Below are 25009 nucleotides of genomic sequence, written 5' to 3' on the forward strand. Positions count from 1 at the left end.
AGTCTATCTATCTCGCAAAAAAAAAAAAAATCCTCTCCCTCCGCCATTGTTCCATCGCTACTTACTCCTTTGTGCTCTTTCTTTAATAAAATCACGAGCGCTGCTGGAGAACAGAAAACTGCCGGACTTGCAGAAAGTTAAATTGAGGCTCTCGCTCTCTTTAACCTGACAAGAGCTGCAAAATACATGCAAATGGAACCAAGTGCAGTCTGGCTGAGACGCTGTTTTTCAGGGGTAAACAAACACTTTAAAACGGGTTGAGACACATTTCACACTCATGAATAAATGATAAAGCTTGTGTTCAGGTACATTGGCTTCTTACAAACCTGTTTAACCTGATTAAAGGAGTGAAGCTCAAATCATTTACTGTGTAGATGCATATTAATTGGCTCATTCTGCATATTAATACTTTATAGTACCAGACTAAGTACTTTGGATTAAAGGATCTATTCAGGTGATCAACATCACCTGTAACTCTGAACCTCAGATTCGTTTCTGTGCACCTGTTAAAAAATAGAAGAAAAACACACTTTTCGCGTCACAAATGCTGCTTTGGCAATGAACAAAGGGCCCTCAACCAACTCTGTTTTTCGCCCCGACCACTTTATGTGGAACAGCTTCCGTAAACCGCCATGAAACATTGATGCGCTGCGACTCCAGAGGTAATCCTGAGCCACTTTGGATAAATAATTAACATCAGCCAACCAGAGAAGTGTAACGCTGTTTACTGTGGCTCTCCCAGTAATTATGTGATTGGTGACGGGTTGCCCCTGCTCCGCGGCGCCGTTATGTAACCAGCACACAGAACGAAGTCTTCACCAAAAAGAACCAGAGACGTTCTGCACCTGCTTTTATTTGACATCCAAAAGTATTACACACACAAAAGTACTGCTTTTACTTCAGTAGAGTCAGTCCGGAACCATACCGTGTGTATTTGTGTGTGTGTGTGTGTGTGTGTGTGTGTGTGTGTGTGTGTGTGAAAGGTTATAAATCTTTACAAGTGTGTGTTGGCAGCATCAGAGTTGAGCGAGTGTGAGAGCAGCATCCTGAGACATTTACATCACTTTACACTGAAACTGTGCACAACTTTTCATCATCCGGCCACAGAAGGACATCATAATCACAGAGACGTGGCTCCTAAATCCCCCGCCATGAAGACGCGAGATGACATGAATCGTGCGAAACCGGGTCACACGCCAGTCCGCTGCTTCTCACAGCTCAATAACGTGACGGAACCTGTGAGTCAGACGGCGTTTCCCAATAATTACTCAACACCTCCACGTCAAGGCCGACGTGAACATGAGTTATTATGACTAATGTGTATTTAGAGGAGCTTCCCAGTGGGTGAGGTGTGTTACTTTCTTACAATCCGCTTGTGACTACAAGTGAAAAAAATGTGATTCTGACATCTTTGTGCTGTAAAGAACAAGATCACTGATCTTAATGCCTCCCCAGGCATGAGGGAGGAGCTTCCCGCTGCTGCCTCGCAAGTCTGTTACAGAGGGAATCCACCGCGTGACATCACTGCGTTATGGCGCTGCTGGACCGCCAGGCTGACACTCCCAGCCGTCCCCCCACCCAGTAAAGAGATGCTCCAACCGCCGTGGCCGTTATCACAGCCAACACAGCCTTCAGCACAGCGCCTGGGGGTCTGCGGAAGCTGGCGGGGGCCATGCACGCCAACATGGCCACAGTCACGGTCAGGGTGAACAAAATGGAGACGGTGGTGTTAATGGCCACGATCTGGCCGAACTTGGCGAAAGGCACAATGACACAGAAGAAAAGAGGGACTGTAGAGATCACCGTGGTGACGGCGCTGGACACTATGGCAACGCCCACATGGTTCACTGCCTCCACGGTTCGTCTCCGCCTCTCGGCCAGGGGCTCCTGCAAACAAAACACAGATTAATGGGAGGAGCTTTAGTGGGGGGGGGGGGGGGGACACTTCTCCCCTCATTTCATCTAAAATGTAAAACATAGAATCATCCTGTACCAGGCTGAGACCAGGGGTCGTGGTCTGCCCCGCCAGCATGTATCCCTCCACCAGGTGCAGGCAGTAATCTACTGAGGATCCCACCAGAATAGAGAGAGAGATGGCTTCCACTGCTCCCATCTCCCAGCCCAGCCAGTACATGATGGCCACCACCAGACAGATCACGCCTGACACACACAAACACTCAGAGTCACTGTAGAAGGAGTGGCGGCGTGGCGAGGGATTGTTTCATTTTCTTACCTAGGATGGTGATGAGGACGGGCAGGAGCAGGAAGAGATGAGCGGTGAACACAGACACAGCTGCCACACAAATGGCCAGAGACAGCAGCAGACTCCAGAGGGCGCTCTCCACACCTGGCGGCACACGCCACCCCCCAGCGTGTCACTCACACTTCCATACTTTTACTTGAACAGAATTTGAATGGAGACTTTAACCAGAGTTCTATTTTATGATGATTCATGTCCCTGCTGTTCTCTCTTTTCTGTTTGGGTTTTTGTTGTTGTTTGTTCTTGTTCATCGACCATCTCGTTGTGTTTGCTAGCTGCTGAGTTCCAGTCTTTCTATTGAATCATTGTATGACCAGTATCACTGATAATAAAATGACTGATAGGAAGAGGACTAGTTCATCTAAGTATTTCTGCTTTTACAGTAGCAAAGGAACAGTGCACTTCCTCCTCAGTCTCTCCTGTACCTATAATTTCCATGAAGATCTGCTTCCAGTGCTCACAGGTCTGGAAGCCTCTCTGCAGGGCGGACGACGGTGGGAGGGAGGCCAGCTGCTGCTGGATGAACGTCTCCCACTGGAGGAAGTCGGCGTAGGTCTGAAAGGAGGATTTACCCTTGTATGTGGTCTTGGAAGGAGAGAGAGGTTAAGAATCAGGGTTCTTAGCTGCGGTGACGTGCTGCTCAGGAACACAAAAAGCTGAGGGATAAAGCGACTTACAGATTCAAAGGCCATAGAGAGCCAGCGGACCTTCCCTCCATGCATTCCTACGGCTCCGTGAGAGAGCTGCCCCGGGAGCAGGTTGGGTTCAGGGAGGGAGCGGCACTCGGGATGGAGCAGCGGCAGGATAGATGAGAGTTTATTACCTAGAAAGACCAGAGGAGAGCACCATAATCCTCCCACTCAGCACCCCTTTATTACTTTTAGTGATGCATTGGTTGACCTTCGCTTTGCTGGCCTTTGTTTTTGCTCAGAAAGAAGTTCATGAGGTAATCAATACATTCTGCAACGAGCGGCTTCACATTGGGGTACCTGATGGAAGACACTGCGCCCCTCCCGGCTTCACAAGTTGTTTATTTGCACTAATGGCTTTACAGATCGTGCAGAGGTGCCCCATTTCCTGGAAAATGTCAAAGTCTGGATCCAGGATGACGTTGCCCTTTGGAGAGAATTCAACATAATTTCAACCTCACGAGAAAATCAGTAAGAATACTGTGTTACACCAGCTGGAAAAGCCAGACAACAAGATGGGGACCAACGCTAGTTGAAGTGGACAGAGGTATGCTAACCTCCCATCCACTACCATTGATTGTGCTGAGCTAACTAGCGTGGGCCTGGGCTTCCTAATGCGGCACCGGGGAGAGAGAGGCCTCTGCCTTGTCGTCCAGCTCTGGAGAGGAGTGCAAATATTTCTCAAAATATTCTCCTCAGGACACATTAGCATGCCTCACCATGTCTCCGATAACATGGTTGTCTTTGTGCTCTGTTCGGTTAACTCCCAAAATCCCAAACACAACAAAGACCATGGCTCCTGTGTCCACCAGAGGACGCACCGCTGGCTGGCCACACACGCCATCGCTGCATGGGTTGAAGCCGAACGTCTTGGAGGAGGAATTAGGTTTTTCAGCTAAAGAGGGAAAACAGAGAAAATCTCTCAGCGGTGTTGATTTATAATGCTAATGGCTTAAAAATGCTTATGACACTCACTCACCATTCAGAAGAGGAATGTAGAAGGTCCCCCGTGTGGGGCCATCAGGCCCCGAGCTGACGCCACAGCCGGGCGGGCTGACACACACCCGGCTGGGATGAGGTCTGAGTCGGTGCTGAGCAAAGTAGAGTTTCCTGTGAGGAGAAACCACAGCTGGCGTGACGCCACAACACCAGGAAGATCCTGCAGAAAGGCTGCTCTCGTCCGTGTGTTCACCTGCTGTGCTGCTGCGGAGACGACGCCACGTAAAAAGAGAACTCTGGCATCCAGCCGTGATGGGGGTCACATGATCCGGTCGTGATCATCCAGCTGGGGTAGGGGTGGTACACGTGGGAAACACACACCGTCATTCTCCTGGTGTAATTGCTGCAGGGCTGATTATAAACCTATTCAGACGAAACAAGATTAGTTATAAGCTACTTTACTATCATGGCAGGGAGACTGAATTCTATTATAAAAATGATCCTGTTGACTTTTCTGCTCCCTCACCTGGAATAACGACACATCCTCATGCTTGGAGCTGCTCAGCTTCCATGGCGAGGGAGTGCTGGCATTCAGGGAGAAGCGGTAAACGGTTGTTGAGCCTCTGAGGTCCAACTTTGATACGTAAACTGTGAGCAAAAAGCCTAAAAACCCAGATTTGGATCATAAATAGAGGGAAAGGCTTCAATAGTCATTCATGTGTTGTGCGTTTCACCTGTTGAATTTGATGTCACTGAGCTGTGAAGGGCTGCGGAGGTCGGCGCCCGCTGGGCCTCCTGATGTGTAGAGAACTTGAATGCTGATGAGGACGTGTGGCTGTTCAGAGGGCGGGGCTTCTCCATGAAGACACCTGCAGGGCACAACACATCTGTCAGAGGTCTGTTTGGGGGCTGGTGTGTGTCCGTCTGTCAGGGTCTCACCTGAGCACATGGGGCAGGAGATGCCCTGACCGCTGAGGTTGCTCCTCAGAGCCAGCAAAGTCTGGAGGTTGGTGTCTGGGCGGAAGAGTAGCGGCGCGTGAGTGGCCGGCTTGAGCAGGCAGCAGCAGCCGGCAGACAAGAGCAGAACCAGGAGGAAGACACCTGGGTCAGCAGCAGGGATAGAGAGAGAGAGAGAGAGAGAGAGAGAGAGAGAGAGAGAGAGAGAGAGAGACGGATGAAGACACAGAGACATGCCAGGTCTTCCTCCAATACACTGAACCCCCAACTCACAAAATGGGCCGTTTACCCAAAGTTTTCTGTTCGTGATTTAATTAGAGATTAAGATTATATTAGAGATTATATATCGAGTAGATAAAAAAGAGAACAAAAATCCATCCATTTTCTACCGCTTATCCTGTTAAGGGTGGTGGGGGTGGAGCCTATCCCAGCAGCCTTCCCCCTGGACGGGTCACCAGTCCATGGCAGGGCCAACACATAGAGACAGACAACCACTGGCTCTCCCAGCCACGCCTACGGTCAATTTAGAGTCTGGATTAACCTGGTCCCTCTTGATGTCTTTGGACTGTGGAGGAAGCTGGAGTACCAGAGAGAACCCAGCAGGAACAGGGAGAACATGGAGACTCACCCAGAAAGACCCCGTGCTGCAGCCGGGGCTGGAAACTGGAACCTTTTTGCTGGGGGGCCACTGTGAGGACCACTGCTCCACTGGGCCGCCCTCATTTATCCATATTTAAAGAAATTCTTAAGACACGATGAATCAAATGTGATAAACTCTTCCTTTATAAATGTTTTGATGATAACAGTGTCTTTCCAATATGTTCTTATCTACTCTGAAATGAGAGTTCTGCATTTCAGAGATCAGTGAGGAAGGTCGGAGGATGAAGGCGAGTACGATCACGTACGTTGATACAGAGAACGTTCAGTGGGGGAAAGACTTGGTTATACTTTGAGAATGTCTTCTGAATAAATCACGGAATACATCAAGTTAATAAAGAGACGTTAATAAAACTCTGAAGTTTTCTGATGATCCCCAGTGACTCTACCGTTTTATTACACGGAAAATTAATTTGTTTTTTCCAATTTAACTGCTCATCAACCAATACGCCTGAGAGACGAGTGTGTATGTGAGGGTGTAATGAAGATGTCAGTTCCCTGCTGAGCTTCCTGACTTGATATCAAGTCTTTACCGAGAACAGTCTTTCTTCTCCCCACTGCTGGCTCAGCCACCAAATGCTTCAGGGCCCACTGGAGGTTAGTACTGACCACGCCCACATGCTGCCGCCCTGCCGGGTGCAGAGGTGGCTCCACCAACAGGGACAGAATGGCTGCGTCACCGTCTGCGTCGCAGGAGCCTGCTGGTCCGAGACAAAGACGGAGGGGTTCTGAGGACAGCAGCAGTTTACAGCCTGGACTCATTCCCTGTCCTCCTCCACTCCTCCACTCATTCCCGGGAGATAACGATCTCACCTGGCTCCATCTCCACTGACAGCAGCGCCACATCGTCATCCTCGTCTGATAAAGGCCCGTGGCTCGCTGACAGGCCACAAAACCACTTCCAGCTTTCAAAGGAGGAGGCAGTTCAGGGAGAGAGACAGCTGGAGGGATTACATCTCACCCGCGGTGTTGCACAGCATGCACACATTAAACCTCACCGGCCGAGAAATAAAATAACACCTCACCAGTTCACCCAGGCGTGCTCACGAGGTTCAACCCTCGCCGTCCAGATACACAGGACGGCGGGCATCAGCACGGACACCCACAGCCAACAGCAGCTGACGATAAGGGCCATGAATAGGCCGAAGTCATGCACGGCTGGGATCTGAGTGTCAATTAGAAAGGAGCACAGGACAAAGGACCTTGAAACATTCAATTTGTGCTTATCGTGTGAAAATGACTGCATGCTGACACAGCCACTTCCTTTCACGCACAGAAGGGCGGTCATTCAGACCGCCTGTACACAACCTGAGAGCGGATTTTTGTCCTGTGATTACCTGGGAGAAGGTGTTAGCAGCGTAGGCAGCTGCAGTGGTGAAGGAGGTGAGGAAAGTGGCTCGGCCAGCTGTTTTAATTGTGTAGACGATTCGCCGCTGAGGCTGAAGCAGATGAGACGCCTGTCTGAAGGTGCTGATGAACACAAATACATCATCCACCCCTGAGCAAGGAAACGATGACACATTACTGCGAAAGGCAGAACACTTTTCCCTGTGATGTCAAATAATGTCCAGCTCTTACCGATACCGATGATCACAAAGGCAGCCACGCCGTTGAGAATCCCCAGGTACCTTGCGCCGAAGACGACGTGGTACAAGAACAGAGCCATCAAGCAGCTGAGTCCGATACTGGCCAGTCCAAAGAAAGTCAGAAACACTGAGGGGGAAAAATAATGGCACATTGGATCTCATTTTCAAGGTCTTGATGCACCCTTACAGAACTCGACTTCGTCAGACTCTGCATCCCTACATCAGACACTGAGCTCTGAGGTCCCCTGCCCACAGTCCCCTTCAAGGACGCCACAGCCCGTCCTCTCATCACGGAACAACAGAAACGGCACTATTTGTGTTCACATTGTCAGTTCATTAGAAAGAGGACTTGGGTCTGTCTTTCTGGTCCACCTCAGCTCTGATGGGGCCTCAGGCCTCTTTCCTCCTTGACTGCATGGGATCGTGGGTAATTCTACATCTGGAACAAGATGGCAGGTGCAATATTGGACTTTTTTCATGCGCTAAGCTTCCCGGTCCGCAGCAGGCTTAGCTGGCTATATGAGAGTTCAAGGTCAAAGGGCGAAGGGAACCTGGAGTGCCTTGTGTTGACCATGCACAGGTTAGCAATCGGCAACAGGGACCAGGAAGTGGAGGGGACACATGTCAAGACTCGGCGTGAGGCACAAAACTTTGGAGTATTGTTCGACAGCCAGCTTGAGACGTCTGGAGTACTTCAAGAGTTAAGAAGCCTCCTGTTTAGACAGACCTTTGGTTAGCATCGAGTGCTAAAGTGCCTTTCCAACAGTAAACGCAACTGACGCTCTAGAAATGCCGCGAACGCGTTGATCCGGACGCACGCACCTCCCTCGGCTGATCCTGGCTCCCGTCTGCTGCTGCTGACAGGAAGGAGTTACAAAAGAAGCTGAAACTCCTGTCATATCTCATTAACAAGGATCTCTATTCACTGAGTCTGCTGCGCGGGGGTGACTGTTGTTCTACAGACTGGTGATATCGTGTTTGGTTTTATTAGGTATGAGATTGTTTCCTTATTGAGATGAATTCAAGTTTATTGTTGTGTATCGCCTGCTTTTGCCGCCTCCTGGTCAGGTTGTCTTTGTGAACGAGAGTTAGTTCTCAGCTCATTTATCTGGTTAAATAAATAAATACAGTGGTTTTACATTTTAATCTTGTGTTTTTATCAGCTGCTCTTGAATATTTGATTTTATCTTGAGATGCATTTGACTGAAACACCTTCATTTTGACTTTAAAGAAACGCCGCCTCGCTGTGATAGAATAAGTCATGTATACTGTACCAGAGAAGGAGGTCAGGACGTAGACCAGGACGGTGATGCAGGCCCCGCTGACCACAGCCAGCATCATATCATTGTGGAAGGTGTGTCTCACCTCGTGATCAAACAGCTCTGTTCCTCCATAGAGCACCTTCACCTGGCTGAAGCAAGAGAGGCGACAGTATGAGAGGAGGGACGAGGCCGATGGCTGGCTGACGCATGAGTCATCCTGACCTGGTGGACTGCTCGGCCAGGATATCTGCATACTGAACCACAAAGTTTTTAAAGTGAGTCCTCTGCTCATCAGCTCGGTCCTGCAGGGAGTAGTAGGATGGAAGGGGAGCGCCGAAATGGATCTCGCTTCGTAGGAGAGAGGACGAGAGGCGCTCGGGGGACAGACTCTCATCCACATACCAGTAGAACTGTGGGTGGGTGATGGCCAGACTCAGAGAACCTACGGGACAAATCAAGACTGTTGCCAGGTAGACTTTTACAGGTGCTGGTAGAGGGACAGCCCAGCCAAACATGAAAAGTCATTATCTTCTCACCCTCATGTAGACAGAAGGAAACAAACGGATGAAGTGAACGGAGACCAAAAGAAATAATAAAACCGGCAAGTACCTTCGTCCTGCTTGGTCCAGGTGACCCGAGTCCTGAAGCTTCAACATGTTGGGTTGATTTGAAAAAGCTCACTGACGCCATGTCTCCGCATGTTCAGCGTACTTCTGACAAGCAGAACGAAGGAATTTTATGATTTTATTTCATATTCTTGTGTTGTTTTCCTTCTTTTGTGTCGGGTTGTGAGATTCTTCGTCCCTCTTACAAATAAAGTGAAGAGTTGGGTCGTCAGTGAGGGACTTGGAGGAGAGACGCTCCTCCTTTACGTCAGAAGGAGCCAGGTGAGGTGCTTCAGACATCAAGGCAGAACGCAACCTAGTCACCTCTCTAGGGAGGTGTTCCTGGCAGGTCCAGCTGGGAGTAGGCAGACCCAGGACCAGCTGGAGGGACTAAACTGCCACGCTGGCCTGAGAACTCCTCAGGACCCCCCAGTCAGAGCTGGTCGACGAGGCCAGGGAATGAGAGGACAGAGATTCCCTGCTGGTCCTGCGACCTCCATGACGTGGTTATGGATAAACGGTGCACCACCTTTTACTGTGAAACCCCAGCAGAGTTTTGTGGACTAAAAAGCTTCACCCGACCTTCTATTAGCATGAGGATGAGTAGATAAAGACTGAACTCTCATTTCTGGCTGAACCATCCCTTTTATCTCTGTAGGCTCACCTTGAATATCAGCGAGGTCTGGGCCAATGCCATCGTAGTAGATCTTCCCTCCTCGCTCACTGGGGTAGAGGTAGGACAGGAGAGAGCTGGGCGGAGAGCAGTAGGACGGACCCAGAGGAAGATCCCTCAACACCTCCATTGGCTTCCAGCAGAACTGATGAAACTGCGGGTGATGCATGAGCAGGCGCTCCACGTGATGGATGGTCTGCAGTCGTTCTGGGGTGAAGATGTTGCGATCGCCCTCTCCCTGAGCCACAAACACCAGCTCGATCCTCCACAGGGCCTGGCTCTGCAGGTAGTAATTAGGAGCCAGCCTACGCCTCCTGATGGGGGATCGCTCCTCTTCCCCATTTCCTCTGCTGTGATTAGAGCTCTTGTGCTTCAATGGTTCACCCAAACTAGGTGCTCTTCTTTTATCTCTTCCACTCCTCTGATCATTTCCTGTGAGGAGAAGCTTGTTTTGAGGAGTGGGAGACCTCGTGTCCTCATTATCTGTCCGGTTGAACGCTCTCTGCATGTTCAGCTTCTCCAGCAGGAGCTCCCGCAGGGCCTCAGACTCGCTGTTATCCAAGTCTCGTCTACGTCTGTCCCAGGATCCAAACTGGGTCTTTACAGCGATGGTGAGGGCGTCAAAACGCTCCGCAGAGAAGTGGCTGTGAACTTCAAAGGCACTGTAGGAGAGGTCTATGTCCAGCGGGGGGCAGTAGAGGAGCATGTAGGCAAAGAGGGCGCAAGGTAGCAGGACAACAACCCCTAAAACCATTCCACTGACCCAGGGACTAGTGTAGACCCAGCCCACAGCCCACCACACTCCACACACCTCCCCAGAGGAACAGCTCTGTCCGGCTACCCCTCCCTCCTCCTCCTCCTCCTCCTCCTCTTCCTCCTCATCCTCCCCTCCCCAGCTGGTCTGGAACAGCAGCTGCTCATCCTCCATGTTCATGCTGGAACCTGTCAGAGACGAAGAGCACATGACCATCACCGGCCGTCCCTCTCCCCCAGCACACCAAGTAGATGCTACCAGCAGGTGACACGTCTGACAAGACAAAGGACAAGGTAACTTCCCCAGCGAGCCAGCAAAGACACCAGAATTACGTCCGTCCTCACACATCTGTCAACAAAAGTCTTCCATTAGCAGCTCGCAGGAGTCAGGGAGGGAAATAGAGGAGGGGAGACCTTTGTGTCTCTCAAGGGCTTGTAAGAGAAAACGCTTGGCTGACTCCTGCTTTAAGATGCTGATCACAAGAGCTCGGGGGCGAGGCAGGCTAAAAGCTGCGATTTAATTCTTCTCTCTGTCAACTCGTGCAAAACATTATCACCTGGGGGAGTCGGCTGGTGGCTCCCAGCGTTTCAGCGGCAGCTTTGTCTGCTCTGCAGCAAATTAAATCATCTCACATGTCTCATTACCGAGAGGAGCGGGAGGGATATTACAGAGTCCTGGAAAGAGGTTTTTCATGTGTGATGGGCAACTTTTGACTAATGATGCCACTTTTTCTTTCCCTGCTCACAAGACACTGCAGACAGGATTTGAGTGGCGGCGAGCTCGCTGACTACAGCCATTGATCTTCTCTTTAGAGCAGCGCTTTGAGGTCAGCCAGGTACGACAGCCAGGCTTGATTATGAAGATTTATACTCGGCTCTGCAACTGAAAATCCAATGAATGAAAAAGAAGAAGTTACAAATTATACTGCTTAATCAATAATATGAAAAATCAAATCAAATAAACTCCTGCAGTTAGAAAAGAGAAGTAAGAATATGGGGGGGGGGGGGGACTCTTGATTTATGAGTTTTTGGTTCGTTCACTTACAGCTGAATTAGTCTCATTTTCTGAACAGATCTGAACGTGTTTGTTGTTACATTTTTCAAAAATGGAAAAAAAATTCCACTCACCCTCATAATGATGGAGGAGGAGACAGGAGGTCTTACACTCACCTCCCAGAGACCTGACGTGAATGGTGACCAGTTCCCAGACGTTAAAAAATACACAATAAAACCATCACATGCCTCCATACCGCCGGGGCAAAGCGTCCTGAGGCCTCCACGCGTGAACACTGACGCCGTGGCTGGGAGCCGCAGGGCGCAGGGAGGCTTCACCGCACACGGACAAGCAGTACGGGGACATTTCATGGCTTTAATATATAAAATGTAATCTTTTCGCATTATAATATGATCTATTTACCTTCAAAAATTTGGTCTCCATTCAATTAATTTGTTTAACATCTTTTCCTGTGAAAGTCCAGCAGTGTTTGTTGTTTGTTTGTTTTGTTTTGGACTAAAAAAAAATTTCCCCCAACCTTCCATCAGTATGAAGTTAGTAGAAAGACTGAAGTTTCATTTTTGGGTGAACTTTCCCTTTAAGAGACCTTGTCGAGGTTTGTAAATGTGGGTCAAAGTGTGCTTCTGCAGGCTGATAAAGGAGAGGGAAATGAACACCGTGTCTAATATTCTGTGTGTGTGTGTGTGTGTGTGTGTGTGGGGGGGGGGGGGTCTCACAGTTTTTAATGCGCACTTTTTTTAAATCAATGAACGCATCATCTGCATAGAGGGCACCGGTGCGCCTGTTAATGCAGAGCAGCGTCGGCCCACACAGCGGGAGCCTGAACTTGCTCTTCCCATCTATTAACTGTGTTGAGGAGTCAACTGGCGCCCTTCACGTCCGTGTTAACATCAGCACTTCCTTTTCTTTCTTTCTTTTACTTTCTGTGTAATTTGGAATAAGAAACGCGTCATTTCCTACGTGTGACAGCAGGAGACGACGGTTTGCTCCTCAGGCTCTCACACGGATCTTGTCTTCTCTCACGCTATCTTTGCATTTTCACTGACAACTGCAGCACTGAAGGGATCTGATATTATCCACCTGATATTGTGATAGTAGATGGAACCCACATTTTTACATCTTTATTCTTATTTTCACTGAATAACCTTGTATCAGATGAACGTTGCCCTGAACAAGAACTCTGCCTTCCTGCCGTCTGAGAGTTGCAGTCGGCCATGTTGCGATTCATCTCACAGTATTTTACATTTCTGAAATAAGACGGAGTATTTGCTCCATCCAGAAGGAAGTATTAGTAGTGGAGGAGGTGGTATTATCTGGAGTTGTTACCATCATCACGGCGTGGCTCTGACTCACGCAGCCTCCCTCCTCGAATCAAGTAGTCGGGGAATTTCGAGGAGGGCAGGAGACGTCATTGCGCTGAAACAGAACCCAGCTGCTAATTTTGCTAATTAGATAAGATGGTAATCTTGTTACATTTCTTCTCCAGTTTGTTTTGATGCTGCTGCTCTGGTCAGGAGACGAGAGGCTGAAGAACGACTGAGGCCACCCGGGAGAGCAGCCCCCCCTCACACACGACCCCTCCACGGCTCACCTGCTTCATATGAAGACAAGAAATCTAATTGCGGCTGTGTTTCAGCGTCCATCTCGACATCACACAGGCTGATGGAGTGCAGAAGTCTGGCAGTTTGAGGAACTCATTAAAGACGGATGGGCAGACTGAGTGCCTATCAGCCGTGCGGCCCGAGCCGTGCGGCCCGAGCCCTGCTCGACTCTCACCCTGGAGTGATCACTGCCTGCATGCAGGTACAGTGGAGGAGAGAGACCTCGATGGATGCCTCCAGGGCTCGTCCTCTCCCCTCCTCCTGATGAGCCTGACGCTTCCTTGCATCCACGAGCATCATCGCACCTCATTTGCAATAATAATGAGTGAATGCGGAGCCGAGCAGGCCTGCGATGTCGAATGTGTTTACCAGCTGCCAGAATTGTTCAACACGGCTATTTTTCTGCAAAGATTGAGGGCGCGCAGTCAATTTAAACGCTGCGCAGGTGTGGACTAAAAATAGAGTGTAATTTGGTGTGTTGCATGCTGTAGTTATTGGGAAATGAGCGGTCTCCCTCGTGGCTCTGTTTATATCCAAATGGTGTTGGTCTTAATGCTGATACAGCGTTCATTTGGCCGTCGTGCAATTTCAGACTGAGATGCATGTACAGAAATGAACCTCACACCCAGGCTATGAGCAGGCTTCCCCACCATGGTGTCCTGGATCTCCCCCCTGCCTTTGTGTGGGTTGGGAACTTTTCCGCAGTTTATTTTTCAAACCACTGCTGCCCAGGTGGCCTCGCCTTACCTGCCTGCTCATTGAAAGCACAGTATGTTGAGCAAGTTATGGGCAAAAAGGAAAGAAAACCCACCAGATTTTCACATTTGTCTCTAATAAATATTCAAACAAGCGCGTCAGTGTCGTCTTTACTGCCTCTACATCCCTGCATCGTGTCAGGTAGCGAGCCCAGCACGCTGCCTGCCTGAAGCTGCCACCTACAATCATCTCTCTCAGTCCTCCTTCCCGTCACTCACTCGTTTGTCCTCTACCTCCAGTCAGTCTCGCTGCCATTTCTCTATCTTGCCCAGAAAGGTGAGGGATGCAGAACCTTCACAGCAGCCCACCTCCATAGTTTTATCTCCTCTCCATCTCACTATGGATTCCACATGCCACCCTGCTGCCCCTCACACCTCCAGCCTGCAACTGTAAACTCAGCCAGAATACCACCTCAGTAAGAGGTGCATTGATTCCACCTCTGGTGCTGTTTCACGAGTGCGTTTCTGATGCAGGAGCACCGCTCGCAGCAGATGAACGCCTTTGTGAATCCAGAGGTTCAACTCAACCCCTCCAGCTCCAGTTGCACCTGGTCATTTTCCTATTGTCGATGAATTCACGCTCACAAAGTGCAAAGCCCAGCACAAGGAGAATCCTGAGGATGCGATTTATCTCTCACGCTGCTGGATAAAAACCAGACGAGGCAGGACGTAGTTTCTCTCCAGACAAATAAACCCAGAAACAATAAAACAAGCCAGTTTCCAACAAAACCTGTCTGCTCTTCTGAACACTGCTTCAGTTCCAAGCAGCTTAAAAGAAAACAGAAGAGCTTTTCTTTGATTATTTTTTTCTTCCATTTTCTGTTTAATTTCACAGTCGAATGCCCTCAGCAATTATTACAATCTATAAATCAGCACCAAAACAAATGCACTCCCATTAAATCCCGTGCGGGCAGCTCTGAGGAGTCTTACCTGAGGCTGATGAGTCCGGAATTACAGGTGCAGCGTTCAGGCCTTCTGGGTCCACTTGAGATATGATGAACTTGTGCTCTGCAATTTCATCTCCTCCGTGCTCGGGTATGAAAAAACAAAGGTTGATTTACTATTTTATTGTCATAGTTAAAAACTCATCAAGAGGAGAGACACCAAGGGAACCCTCACAGGAGAATGACACAGAAATCTAACCCCCCCCCCCCCCCTCACACACACCCACCCTCTACAGGAATTCTCTAATCTCAGCAGTTAATAATGTGTTGTTTTCCGCTCCTTTTATGCTCCCCAGTCCTTTCTCTCCCGCTCCCTCCCCTCCTCTCTTACCCGGTTGTCCAGGCGACAGAGTCGGTGAGAGACATTTCTTCCCAGAAGCCCCTCTCTCTCCCATGGCTTTGTTCAGTCTGCTCTGCTGACAGGTTCACCAGCAGAAGGGAGGCGGGGAGGGAAGCAAAGCCCGAATCCTTCCACACACACACCACCAGTGGAGGGCAGGAGAGCCTAGAGAGATTTTAGAAACCAGCAAAGATGCGTCTTTGATGCTTTCCAGTCCTTTCAGCTGGTTTTATCAGATCAAATGATGCGGTTTGTAGGGATTTTGCAGCCGAGCCCCCTCCCATCCTGTCAGAGTTGGTATAGTCGAGTCTAGTCACAGTTGGAGAGGAGGTGGGGTGTGCTGTAAGAGGGTGATCAGAATGATTGGTTACAGTGGGACACAGAGTGCAAGCAATTTAAAATAATCATCATAAATACAAGTTTATTTGCTTGTGGTTCACTCTCTAGCATGATGCTGCTCAATCTCCCTCTGCTGAGGAGGAATTCTGCTGCTGCGTCTGCATCAATACCAGCACTTAGTGCTGCTGGTGACTTCAGCACTGCCCCGACTTCTCTTGTTATGCCAATAACGCTTCCCCCTGGACACCATCACCTCCTGTAGAGCCCCCGTTCACTCTCATCTAACATTAATGACCCACACACATCCATCACCTCACAACCATTGTTCCGCTCTAACGTGGATCGCCTTGACATCAATACCTAACAGTCCATCATCTTAATGGCAGCAGGAAAGCCTGTAGAGGCTGCTGCAGTGTGTGTGTGTGTGTGTGTGTGTGTGCGCGCGCGCAGAGTTAAAGAATGTAGTTTTAAAGACCCATGTCACTGTTGAGGAGTGTGTGTGTGTGTGTGTGTGTGTGTGTGTGTGTGTGCGCGCAGAGTTAAAGAATGTAGTTTTAAAGACCCATGTCACTGTTGAGGAGTGTGTGTGTGTGTGTCTGTGTGTGTGTGTGTGTGTGTGTGCGCGCAGAGTTAAAGAATGTAGTTTTAAAGACCCATGTCACTGTTGAGGAGTGTGTGTGTGTGTGTGTGTGTGTGTGTGTGTGCGCGCAGAGTTAAAGAATGTAGTTTTAAAGACCCATGTCACTGTTGAGGAGTGTGTGTGTGTGTGTGTTTGGCACCCTTAAGAACACATCTTCATCCTGCTGTTGTGGTTGTTACACTCATCGGATCAACAGACTTTTTCTATCAGCTGGAATCAATTAGCTGGAGCCCAGTGAGTCTAAGCACGTCTATGGCTGCAGCACTGTGGGACACACACACACACACACACACACACCTTATGAAACCTTATTGACTTCCTAACTTCATGTAGTCAATAAAAACAAAATACAGACTCTGGACAGTATCCTTCGTTTAATCAGTGGATCCAGCCTCAAAAGATTTTCCATCGGTAAACACGGATCACAGACGTTGGCAGGCAAGAACTCCGAGGCAGTTGACACATGAGAGTAATAATATACATTTAAATAATACAAAATATACATAAACCCTTCATTCATACATCCACACATGCATATGAGACGTGCAGGCTTACAGAAAGAAAGACTGAGTGGAAGTTGCTTTGCTCCCTGATGGCAGAAGTCGCTGCTGATGGTCCCCTTAACGGGGGACGAGCCTGCGTTTGTTTCAGACAAATATCGGTTTCTACTATTGGATCGCATTCACGTTATGCTGGGGAAGAGAGAGGAACCAGCCCGGAAAATGGTAAAGAACAGACGCGGGAAGAAAACCTCTACATACGTAGCAATATTACACAAATAGAAACAGACATGTTGGCTTTGGTGGGCGTGAGGTCACAGCTCCGGTGAGGACATCAACACAGAGGAGCGAAGACGACATGCAGGAGGGTTCAGCACGGCGCTACTCTCTTTAGTCTCTGCTTTGGAGGGGGTCACCTTATTTCTCGGTCACTTCGAAGAAAAATGGAAACTGGTTAAAAAATGACGGGAAATGAAGGGAATTCAGTCGTCCCATCAGGTCCTCAAAATCTACCAAACGATGACCTAACTTCTTAACGTCATGAGTCCATTCCTACGTACCAAATATGAAAGCTGACGAAGGCTGCACACCACAGCCGTCCAAGTAAAAGTTGCGAATGCTTGGTCATCTGTTTTACGATTAAACAAGAACTGAAAAGTCATTACAGCAGTTGGGTGATATGTAAATGGGACAATAAAATATAAATTCAACATTAATTAGCATTACAAAGCTGGAAAGACAATCTGCATTCAATTTCTGCACATGACCAGAGTCTGTCTTCAGGGTTGCGCTGCAGTCAGCATTAACTGAGCTGGATTTTCACTCTGTTCCTCTCTCTGGTGAGCGAGTGTCGCCCTGACGGAGAGGATTTATGTTCTACTAATCTAACACAGGTGAAGCACCTGCTAAATGGGCTCAGAGGAAGCCCAGTTTCAGGAAAACTGGGTTTTGCATGAACATGTTTTGATTGAAGAAGACAAAAAAAAAAAAAAAAAAAAAACACACCGCAGAGAACATTTACAGATTCATGATCCAACAAACTTGGAGCGACGGAGAGATTTTGTCCAGACCAACACTTTGGGCCTGAGTGTTTGATTTATTTCTGTCACTTCACCACGTTCACAGTGAAAAACAACTGAACTGGTCAGGGCGACGTCTGACAGTGAAGAGTCGATCTAAATGTGCTATGCTCATTGGTCCGTGAGAAAGTGGAGTTATCACACAATCTCTCTGTTGTAAACTCACATACACTCTCCTACTCTCAAATATGACACGGGGGTGGAGTTGGTGTCCTCCGGCTACCACAGATGGGTCTCCCGGATCTCAGAGATGATGTTGTTGGCTTTTTTTAGTGCCTGAGAGGGAGAGAGAAAGAGAGAAGGAGAGAGCACTGGTCTCAGAGAGGGAGATAAAAGAAAACATACTGGCAGTCCTTTATAATCTCAACCAAAGAACAAGCATCAGCGGATTCTACCTCCAGCATCTGAGCGACCTCTACGCGCTGCTGCGCGGTGTCCTGCGACTCGATGAGCAGCTCCTGCAGCAGCGGCTGTTTGTACAGCTGACCCACCAGCTCACTCTGCAGATGCTCTTTCACAAAGTTCACCAGGAAGTGCATCACCGTCTTAGGTACGCTGTAGACACGCACAGCCCCGAGAGACGGAGTTAGACAGTCAGCATCAATAACAAGAATCGAGCTTGACAACAGCAAGGGGGGGGGTCACCCCCCCGGGGTCTGGACTCGCTCCAGTCTGACCTGTCTTGGATGCTTTTGCGGACAATGAGGAAGTAACACTTGATGAGGCGCTGGATGACCTCACAGTCCCTCTGCTCCTTCGCACTCAGCTTGCGGGACACTGGCACCGCCTGGCAGAGAAGGCCAGAGTCAAAGCTTTACTGTCTGCATTAAAGTTGAGAGTTCCGTCTGACTGACGGACGACGTTCTGGCTCCCAGCTCATCAGACACTGGCACTTGGTCAATAGCAGGACCCATCAAGGTGCTGTTATTGTGGTATTTCTTGCTGTTGCAGTCTAGAGCCTGTAGTCTCCTCCGTACTTCCTCAGCGAGGGCGGAGCTTAAGAGCAACCCATGCATGCAGAAACAGAAAGTCTGAAACAGATTTGGTTTCCCCGTGGAGCCACAACGCTGTGTTCACACGTCCTGAATCTTGGGTTCGGTATCGAATGGTTTACTTTAGTTATGGCAGGTTGCGACATTCATAAATTGAATTCTTCCTTTATTATTATCTTATTCTGGAAGATAACCTTTCTGTGACCTACATTTTGAAGAACTGACGCTCGAGCATACCCTCGTCGAGCCAAACGTCCGTATGTGCATGTGGGGGAGGGAAGCGTTAATGCGGCTGCTCACCGTGTCGAGGAGGTTGATGGCCTGGCCTTTGATGGGGCTGCTGAAGCCTGCAGCTGGAGCTTTCTCATCTGCAACCTTCTCATTCTTCCAGCGCTTCCCTCCATCCAGACTCTCTGCCTGACACAGAGACACCAGAGTTAAAGTTAAAGCCATTATGTCGGAGAATGGAATTCTCTTAACTTTGACCTCAATCTCTGCTCATAACACTGGCAGCCAAAAAGATGTTAGTACCCGTTTCTAAGTGACAAATAACTACCTGCTGACTGTTGACAGATGCCGAGACCTGCGCTGCATCCGTGAAGTCTGGATGCTTGGTGTTGATGTAGGCGAGTTCTATTGCTACTAGATTGTGGACCTGGATGAGAGATGCAGAAAAGGCAACGTTCCACAGGTAGATGACATTACTTCAAAGTTTAGTACTGTAAGTAATTCATTCTAAGGTATTGATTACCATGTCATTGGTGATGGGCAAGCGTTTCCTCAGGAGTCCAGTCACTACCTCCACAATGGAGTCATGCAGTTTGGGGAATCGTAGAAGCTCCTATCAAATACCAAAGACAAACATGCTAACAGTCCCAGTCGCCGCGTCTCGGATTGATGAAGTTAAAGAGGCGTGTCGTGTCTTACCTGTGTGCTGAAGGAGGAGCAGTGCTGAATGATCCTCTGCAGTTCTTCATGGACGAGCTCCACACAGCGCAGACTGGGCTCCTCCAGACGCTTAATTTGCCGCTTCACCAGCAACTCGAAGGACACCTCGGGAACAAAAAGAGCTGGCCGCGGGCCCTGGAGGGCAAAACACACCCATCAACATTCACGAGCTCCGCTATTAACCCTGTACTCACGGGCGCTGGCATGTGGCTTTCACATTACACGTGGAGAAACTTACCGTAGCATTGCGGATGGCAGTGAGAATATCGAGCTCAGTCAGTCCCCCGAGGGGGTCGATGGACTGCAACGTGCGGCCAAAGGTCTCATGGAATATGTAACAGATCCGAGCACCCCCGCAGCTGCAGGAGAGATGGATTCAGCTGTGAGACACCAGCGTTTCGCAGTGCTGTGTGTCAGCACTCTTAATTGCTCTAAAATTAAATTCAGTCAACCAAAAAAGGTCAATATTTGCTCCCCACATATTTACATGACTTAATAGCTTTATGCTGAAAGAGCTGTGGAGAAGAAGGTGCCCACAGATGTTGATACCATTTAGAATTTCATTACTCCAAGGACATCGGCCTCCTGACCTGCACTGGGCGCCAGCTTAGGTAAATGCTGAGGCGTAAATTAGATGCAGAAAGCGTGTGAAGAGGCGGGACTCACAGCTCTGAGGTCTGAATGTGCCTGGCTGTTCCCTCGATGGTGTTGCAGTAATCGCTGGCAAACTTGGTGACGATCTGCAGCAAGGTGGCGCTGTGGTCCTCCACTGGCTGGCCGTAGCTGTTGAGGCGCGCTTGGTACTGGGCGCTCAGCACGGTCACACGGGTTTTGAGGTCCGGCAGGCAGTCCCGGATGTGGTGCATGAGCAGCCTGCTGAGAGTTTTGGCCAGGTAGCGCGAGCCGGCGCGGGAGGCAAGCGAGGGGTAGTGGCGCTGCAGGAAGGCCTGCTCATCCTTCACAGAGTCCTCCAGGCTTTTCTGAGTGTTGATGTCATGCTGGCTCCTGGGAGGTCGCAAATTAAAGAGGAGAGAGAAGGCGTGATCAGACGTGACATAGAACAACCACCCAAACAAACAGGGCTTTAATCACAAAACACAAAAGAAGGGAGTTTACTATTGTGAACCTGTTAACCAGCCCGATAATCCCGAGCCTGACTGGAATGACCCGACCCAGAAGGACCTCCAGAGCATCGGTCCCGGCGTCCATCAGGTCCAGCTTGCTGATCACCAGCAGTGTTCGGCGACCTGATGGACAGAAACCCAGGCAGGTGAGGTGAATCAGACCTGCTGTCACTTTACTTAATGCTTCTCACAGATGAACGGCACTAAAATGACACTTATGTATCGTTGGCTTATGCTGTAAAATACACAGGAGAGGTTTAAGTACACACTGAGTATTTTGATCAATGTATTTACTAAGGAAAACTAGGATGATGTATTCTTGTCTCCTGCAGAAAGTTCACGCATGCTGCTGAAGGGTAAACAGGGAGGATGGCGACAGGATTCTGCAGCCATCAGGACATCAACATTTGCATCAGGAGGAGAAGCTAAAGCAAAAAAAAAAAAAAAAAAAACGAACTAAAAAACATTTCAACTGACTATGAAAGTGAATTTGCATGAAGTAAAAAGTAGGATGGGAGTAAAGCAGCAGTACATCTCACGGTTCATCGTGTACTTGCAGTACAAATCAAAACCTCATGTGAACTTGGTGCATATTCATAGTTCAGTGCTCTGAACCTGAAAGGAAACCCAGTGTACTTTTACAGACCAACGATTCCCACTCTTCCTAGTACACTGATATGAACGTACTTGGTACATAAATACTACTTGCCGAAGAATTTGATCAGACTGACTTGCGAGGTCATGCTTTCACGGAACTTCAAGGTGGGGTTGTTACAAGTGCAGTCTCACAACCCGTGAGTCAAATAATTCAGATTAGAGACTCCAATTTAGCGTTGACGTGGTCCACATTTTGTTGATGAGCAGATGATCCAGGGTTCACGCCCCCGTCTGGCTCCATTCTGGTAGACGTGTCTCCATGGACGTTTTTAATTCTGCTGCTATTCTGGCTTTCACTGTGATATGAAGGTCCATGTGATGAACCCAGCTAATGTTACATTCTGCAGAAACCATACGGACACAGAATCAGGGGATTAATTTAATCTGCTTCTAAGTCAGTAGTGGAAGCAGTCACGGGGCTGAATTGACATCTGTGTAAGAGGGACCGTGTCACACTAACCGCCGCCACTATTAGGTTGTAAGTCACGCCTCTGATTGTGGAACACCAGCGTGCCATCTAAACCACATGCTGAGCGCCGGCGTTGTCTGGTTCTGTGTAAACAAGCAAAGCAGCTCGATTATTACCAAGTGTTGCAGAGCCTCGGGGGGGGGGGGGGCTGTTACCTGCCCTTTGATTCTCCAAAGTGCATCATCATAGCAACAGTAATTCTACATAGGAGAAGCATCAGGATGCTGTCAGCACCAAAGGACAGGTGGGTGTAATTGCCTACGTTCACTTGTGTTCCACTTTCAGTGCGGGATGTAATAAGAACCAACGGAGGAGAAAGAAAATGAAAGGTGAAACGGAGGCGGCGTCCGTGTTCCAAATGTCCTACCATCTGGATCAACCTCACGAGCCAATTTCAGCGCGTCGGAGGTGGCCAAGTCAGAGTTGGCAGGGGAGACGGCGAGGATGAGCGAGTTTGGATTGGAGATGAAGGACAAGATCATCTCTTGCACTTGAGACTCGATGTCTTCTGGTTGATCCCCGACAGGAACCTGAGGCAATGAGGAGCAGCCATTTCAGAGGCAGAGTCAGCGTGTGCACCTGTGATGGGGGGGTTGTAGAAATGGTGCCGGCCACGACTGAAGACTGGGGAGTGGAATCTCGGTTGTGTGGCTGTTTACCTTAGTGATGCCGGGTAAATCAACCAGGGTGAGATTAAGGACTTTAGGGGAGAAAATCTTCAAATATATGGGATCAGGACTGATTCCCTGCAGGAGCAGACGAAGACACACCAATGATGAATCCAGCGGGCAAAAAAAAAAGAGCTAAACTCAAGACAGCATAACATTTACATGGTTGCTTCCTCGTCACCTTGTTGTCACCCGAACTGCGCTCAGTCTCGGCTTCAATTTCCTGACGAATTTCCACAAAATCTGTGAAAATCTTTAAAAAAAAAAAAAAGGAGAGAGGATGTTAGGGGGGAAAAGAAAAAGAACAGTCACACATCCTCCAGGGGGACGTGAGCAGGTGGATCATGTGAAGGCCTCAGATACCTGGTTCTTACAGTGCAGGAAGGTGCCCCATTCTTCAGCCCTGACACCTTGACAAACACACACGGGCGACTCACTTAACAGGAAAGTCTCTAAAAGGTCGAATAATTCAGACTTGAAAGAATACAAATGGTAGATGGACGACGACTGAGTGAACAAAAGAGACAGAAATGATGAGGCCGAAGCACGTTCATGCAGATCAAATAGAGAGAGAGACCTGTGGAGCTGTTTTGGGCATTTTGTTTAACCCCATTTCCTGGAAAGTAGTGAGCAAGAAAAAGAAGAAACACGCCATGTTAGCATAGAGAGAGGAGGACTAAAAACTACTGCATTCACAGTCCACACCTAAAGAGCCCCCCCCCTCCCCACATTTACCTTTATGAATAAAACAATGATTTTAAACACATGCATTGCTTTCGCCTGAGAAACAAAAATCAACCTGTTTTTCTGAATTATTGAGAGAAAACCCAAAAAATTCATGAAAAAAACCCTGTTTTTTTTTTCCTATCCTGTTTTTTTTTTTAAATTAATGAGATTAGTTTTCATGAAAGTAATAATTCCAGCCCTGTTTTTAAGAATTAATGAAATACATTTTTCACGTACAAATTTGATCGGCTCAATTCATGAGACACCTTGAAATCCCACATGAACGAACTGTTGAGGTCAGTCCGGTTCTGCTCAGACGCCTCAGCTGAGGATGCAGCCTGCGCCCAGCATTCATTTAGAAATCAGGGATTCAGTTTTCCCTCAGGTGAAGGTAACACACGTCGCTATGCTTTTAGTACCGCTGTCAGCCCTCAGTCTCTCCTGCAGGGGGGCCACGTTAACCAGCTGCAACACCAGGGGTCGTCTTGTGACGATCCCTGATCCCCGAGGCAGGAAGTCCCGTCCGACCAGGCTCTCCAGCACGGAGCTCTTCCCACTGCTCTGAAATCACACACACCAGCACAAGACAGCAACATTCATAGCAGGAGGGAAGCATCCACTCGCTGTATTTACACACACATGAATCCCGATGAACCACCTGAGATCCGACCACCACTATCTGAGGCAGCTGGATGATCTCCGACCCCACAGTGAGGAACACCTCCTGCATCCGGTTGATGGTGGGAATCAGGCTCTCCATCCTGCCACGACACTCGCTGGAAAAGCAAAAGAGACACGAAGAATAAATTCATGCAAACAGTGAGTTTCCTTTTTCACGAGCAGCAAAGCAACCCAGGAATCGCCGCTTCTCACTGCATCCGAACTGATGGGGAGACGCTGCTGCTGCAACACGCGCGCTTTCAACAACCAAACTGTAGCAGGAACGTAGTGTTGAACCCTTTCAGTCAAATTAGGTGAGTTGCTCCTTTAGAGGGAGGGCAAGTCGGCCCAGTGGTCCTGATGAGAGGGGTGGAACCCTCCAGGAAGCTTCCTGATTCCCAGCAAATCCCTCCAACACATAAGCAGAATCCCTGCCTGGCTCCTTGTTATCGTCCCCCTCGCTGGACGAGCACCGACACGGGATGGAGACAGATGTGACAGCACAGGCCGGGGTACAAGTGACAGCTAACGTTAGCAGGCTGCGGCTAACGGCCAAAGGCAGGAAGTCAGAGGTGCTAGCTTCGCGCTAATGCTAACCAAGCTAGCAACGCAAGGAGGCTCCTGCCTGGAAACAAACCCACCTTCAACAAATTGATCCTCCTTATTCAACGTGTCCGTCCTTCATGCTTCGTGGAGAAAAAGAAGATGAGCGTCAATACATCCGCATTTTAACCCCTAACACTGATGAGTAAAAACCCGGCAGCAAGACGGCGGTCATCTGACGACGTAGGCGGTCCTCGAATTACTCTCCATCAGTCTGATTGGCCGTTAATTATGAATGCCGGGCGTTTCCGTCAGCTGATTGGCTCACAGCGCCCAGTTATACTCTGGATCGATTCCACCCTCAACGATCAATTAGATACAAAATACGAAGCAGATGGAGGAATGTGGTCCTGCTGAAGCTCAGACGAGGACGGAGCCCCGGAGCCGATGGAGGCTGAAGCATCCTGGCAGCTGCAGCTCGGCCTCCATCACGGCTGTGACACACAACCTGCTCCTCTGCCTGAGGTGGATTTGATGTTTTTGAACAAATGCGTTACTGTGGACTGGAGACGAGCATTGAGGGAACTGGCTTCATCTCACCTGAACTAAACTGAGGGAAACAGTTTTA

At 49.0% G+C, this 25009-nt stretch overlaps 2 protein-coding genes across 9 annotated transcripts; both read right to left on the minus strand.

The window, feature by feature from the left end:
* Window positions 1-850: 850 nt before the first annotated feature.
* disp3 (dispatched RND transporter family member 3) lies at window positions 851-14885 on the minus strand. 3 transcript variants are annotated; one of them, XM_086205251.1, is made up of 21 exons: window positions 14683-14885; window positions 9620-10570; window positions 8573-8792; window positions 8363-8499; window positions 7081-7215; window positions 6840-7000; window positions 6528-6667; window positions 6316-6407; window positions 6036-6200; window positions 4828-4989; window positions 4623-4757; window positions 4415-4551; window positions 4142-4311; window positions 3929-4059; window positions 3669-3844; window positions 3250-3376; window positions 2938-3083; window positions 2686-2845; window positions 2234-2347; window positions 1994-2160; window positions 851-1887 (listed from the first exon to the last, which is right to left on the minus strand). In XM_086205251.1, the coding sequence occupies exons 2-21, from the start codon at window positions 10560-10562 to the stop codon at window positions 1522-1524; spliced, it is 3984 nt and encodes a 1327-aa protein (XP_086061377.1). In that variant the 5' UTR covers window positions 10563-10570; window positions 14683-14885; the 3' UTR covers window positions 851-1521. The 3 variants fall into 3 exon arrangements, with proteins under 3 accessions (XP_086061377.1, XP_086061376.1, XP_086061378.1); XM_086205250.1 differs by having other exon boundaries at window positions 6036-6203; XM_086205252.1 differs by lacking the exons at window positions 6036-6200; window positions 6316-6407 and having other exon boundaries at window positions 4415-4472.
* Window positions 14886-16389: 1504 nt separating this feature from the next.
* Window positions 16390-24651, minus strand: LOC147259701 (dynamin-1-like protein). Of its 6 annotated transcripts, XR_015116382.1 has the most exons (19): window positions 24480-24649; window positions 23837-23954; window positions 23598-23739; window positions 23030-23068; window positions 22816-22904; window positions 22634-22705; window positions 22444-22530; window positions 22152-22314; window positions 20661-20781; window positions 20201-20539; window positions 19773-19893; window positions 19514-19669; window positions 19338-19427; window positions 19143-19241; window positions 18887-19003; window positions 18272-18381; window positions 17990-18149; window positions 17761-17870; window positions 16390-16946 (listed from the first exon to the last, which is right to left on the minus strand). XR_015116382.1 is itself a non-coding variant. In XM_086205821.1 (18 exons), the coding sequence occupies exons 2-18, from the start codon at window positions 23936-23938 to the stop codon at window positions 17814-17816; spliced, it is 2022 nt and encodes a 673-aa protein (XP_086061947.1). In that variant the 5' UTR covers window positions 23939-23954; window positions 24480-24649; the 3' UTR covers window positions 17489-17813. The 6 variants fall into 6 exon arrangements, 4 of the variants coding, with proteins under 4 accessions (XP_086061947.1, XP_086061945.1, XP_086061949.1 ...); XM_086205821.1 differs by lacking the exon at window positions 16390-16946 and having other exon boundaries at window positions 17489-17870; window positions 22816-22862; XM_086205819.1 differs by lacking the exon at window positions 16390-16946 and having other exon boundaries at window positions 17489-17870.
* Window positions 24652-25009: the final 358 nt, after the last annotated feature.

This window comes from Aulostomus chinensis, chromosome 6 (assembly GCF_037954235.1).
Source record: "Aulostomus chinensis isolate RoL2024-O1b breed Wild chromosome 6, RoL_Achi_v1.0, whole genome shotgun sequence".
Lineage (NCBI taxonomy): Eukaryota > Metazoa > Chordata > Actinopteri > Syngnathiformes > Aulostomidae > Aulostomus > Aulostomus chinensis.

Bases quoted from the DNA above. Each gene is read 5' to 3' on its own strand.
- disp3 (XM_086205250.1), bottom strand. From the start codon at position 10,562: ATGAACATGGAGGATGAGCAGCTGCTGTTCCAGACCAGCTGGGGAGGG. The intron at 6,408-6,527 runs GTGAGGTGTTAT...CTCCTTTGAAAG, and splicing joins GAGCACGCCTGGGTGAACTG to CTGGAAGTGGTTTTGTGGCC. The intron at 3,845-3,928 runs GTGAGTGAGTGT...TTCCCTCTTTAG, and splicing joins CTACATTCCTCTTCTGAATG to CTGAAAAACCTAATTCCTCC.
- LOC147259701 (XM_086205819.1), bottom strand. From the start codon at position 23,938: ATGGAGAGCCTGATTCCCACCATCAACCGGATGCAGGAGGTGTTCCTC. The intron at 22,706-22,815 runs GTATCTGAGGCC...TTTTTTTTAAAG, and splicing joins TCCTGCACTGTAAGAACCAG to ATTTTCACAGATTTTGTGGA. The intron at 19,242-19,337 runs GTAATCAATACC...TCTCTCATCCAG, and splicing joins TGCCCATCACCAATGACATG to GTCCACAATCTAGTAGCAAT.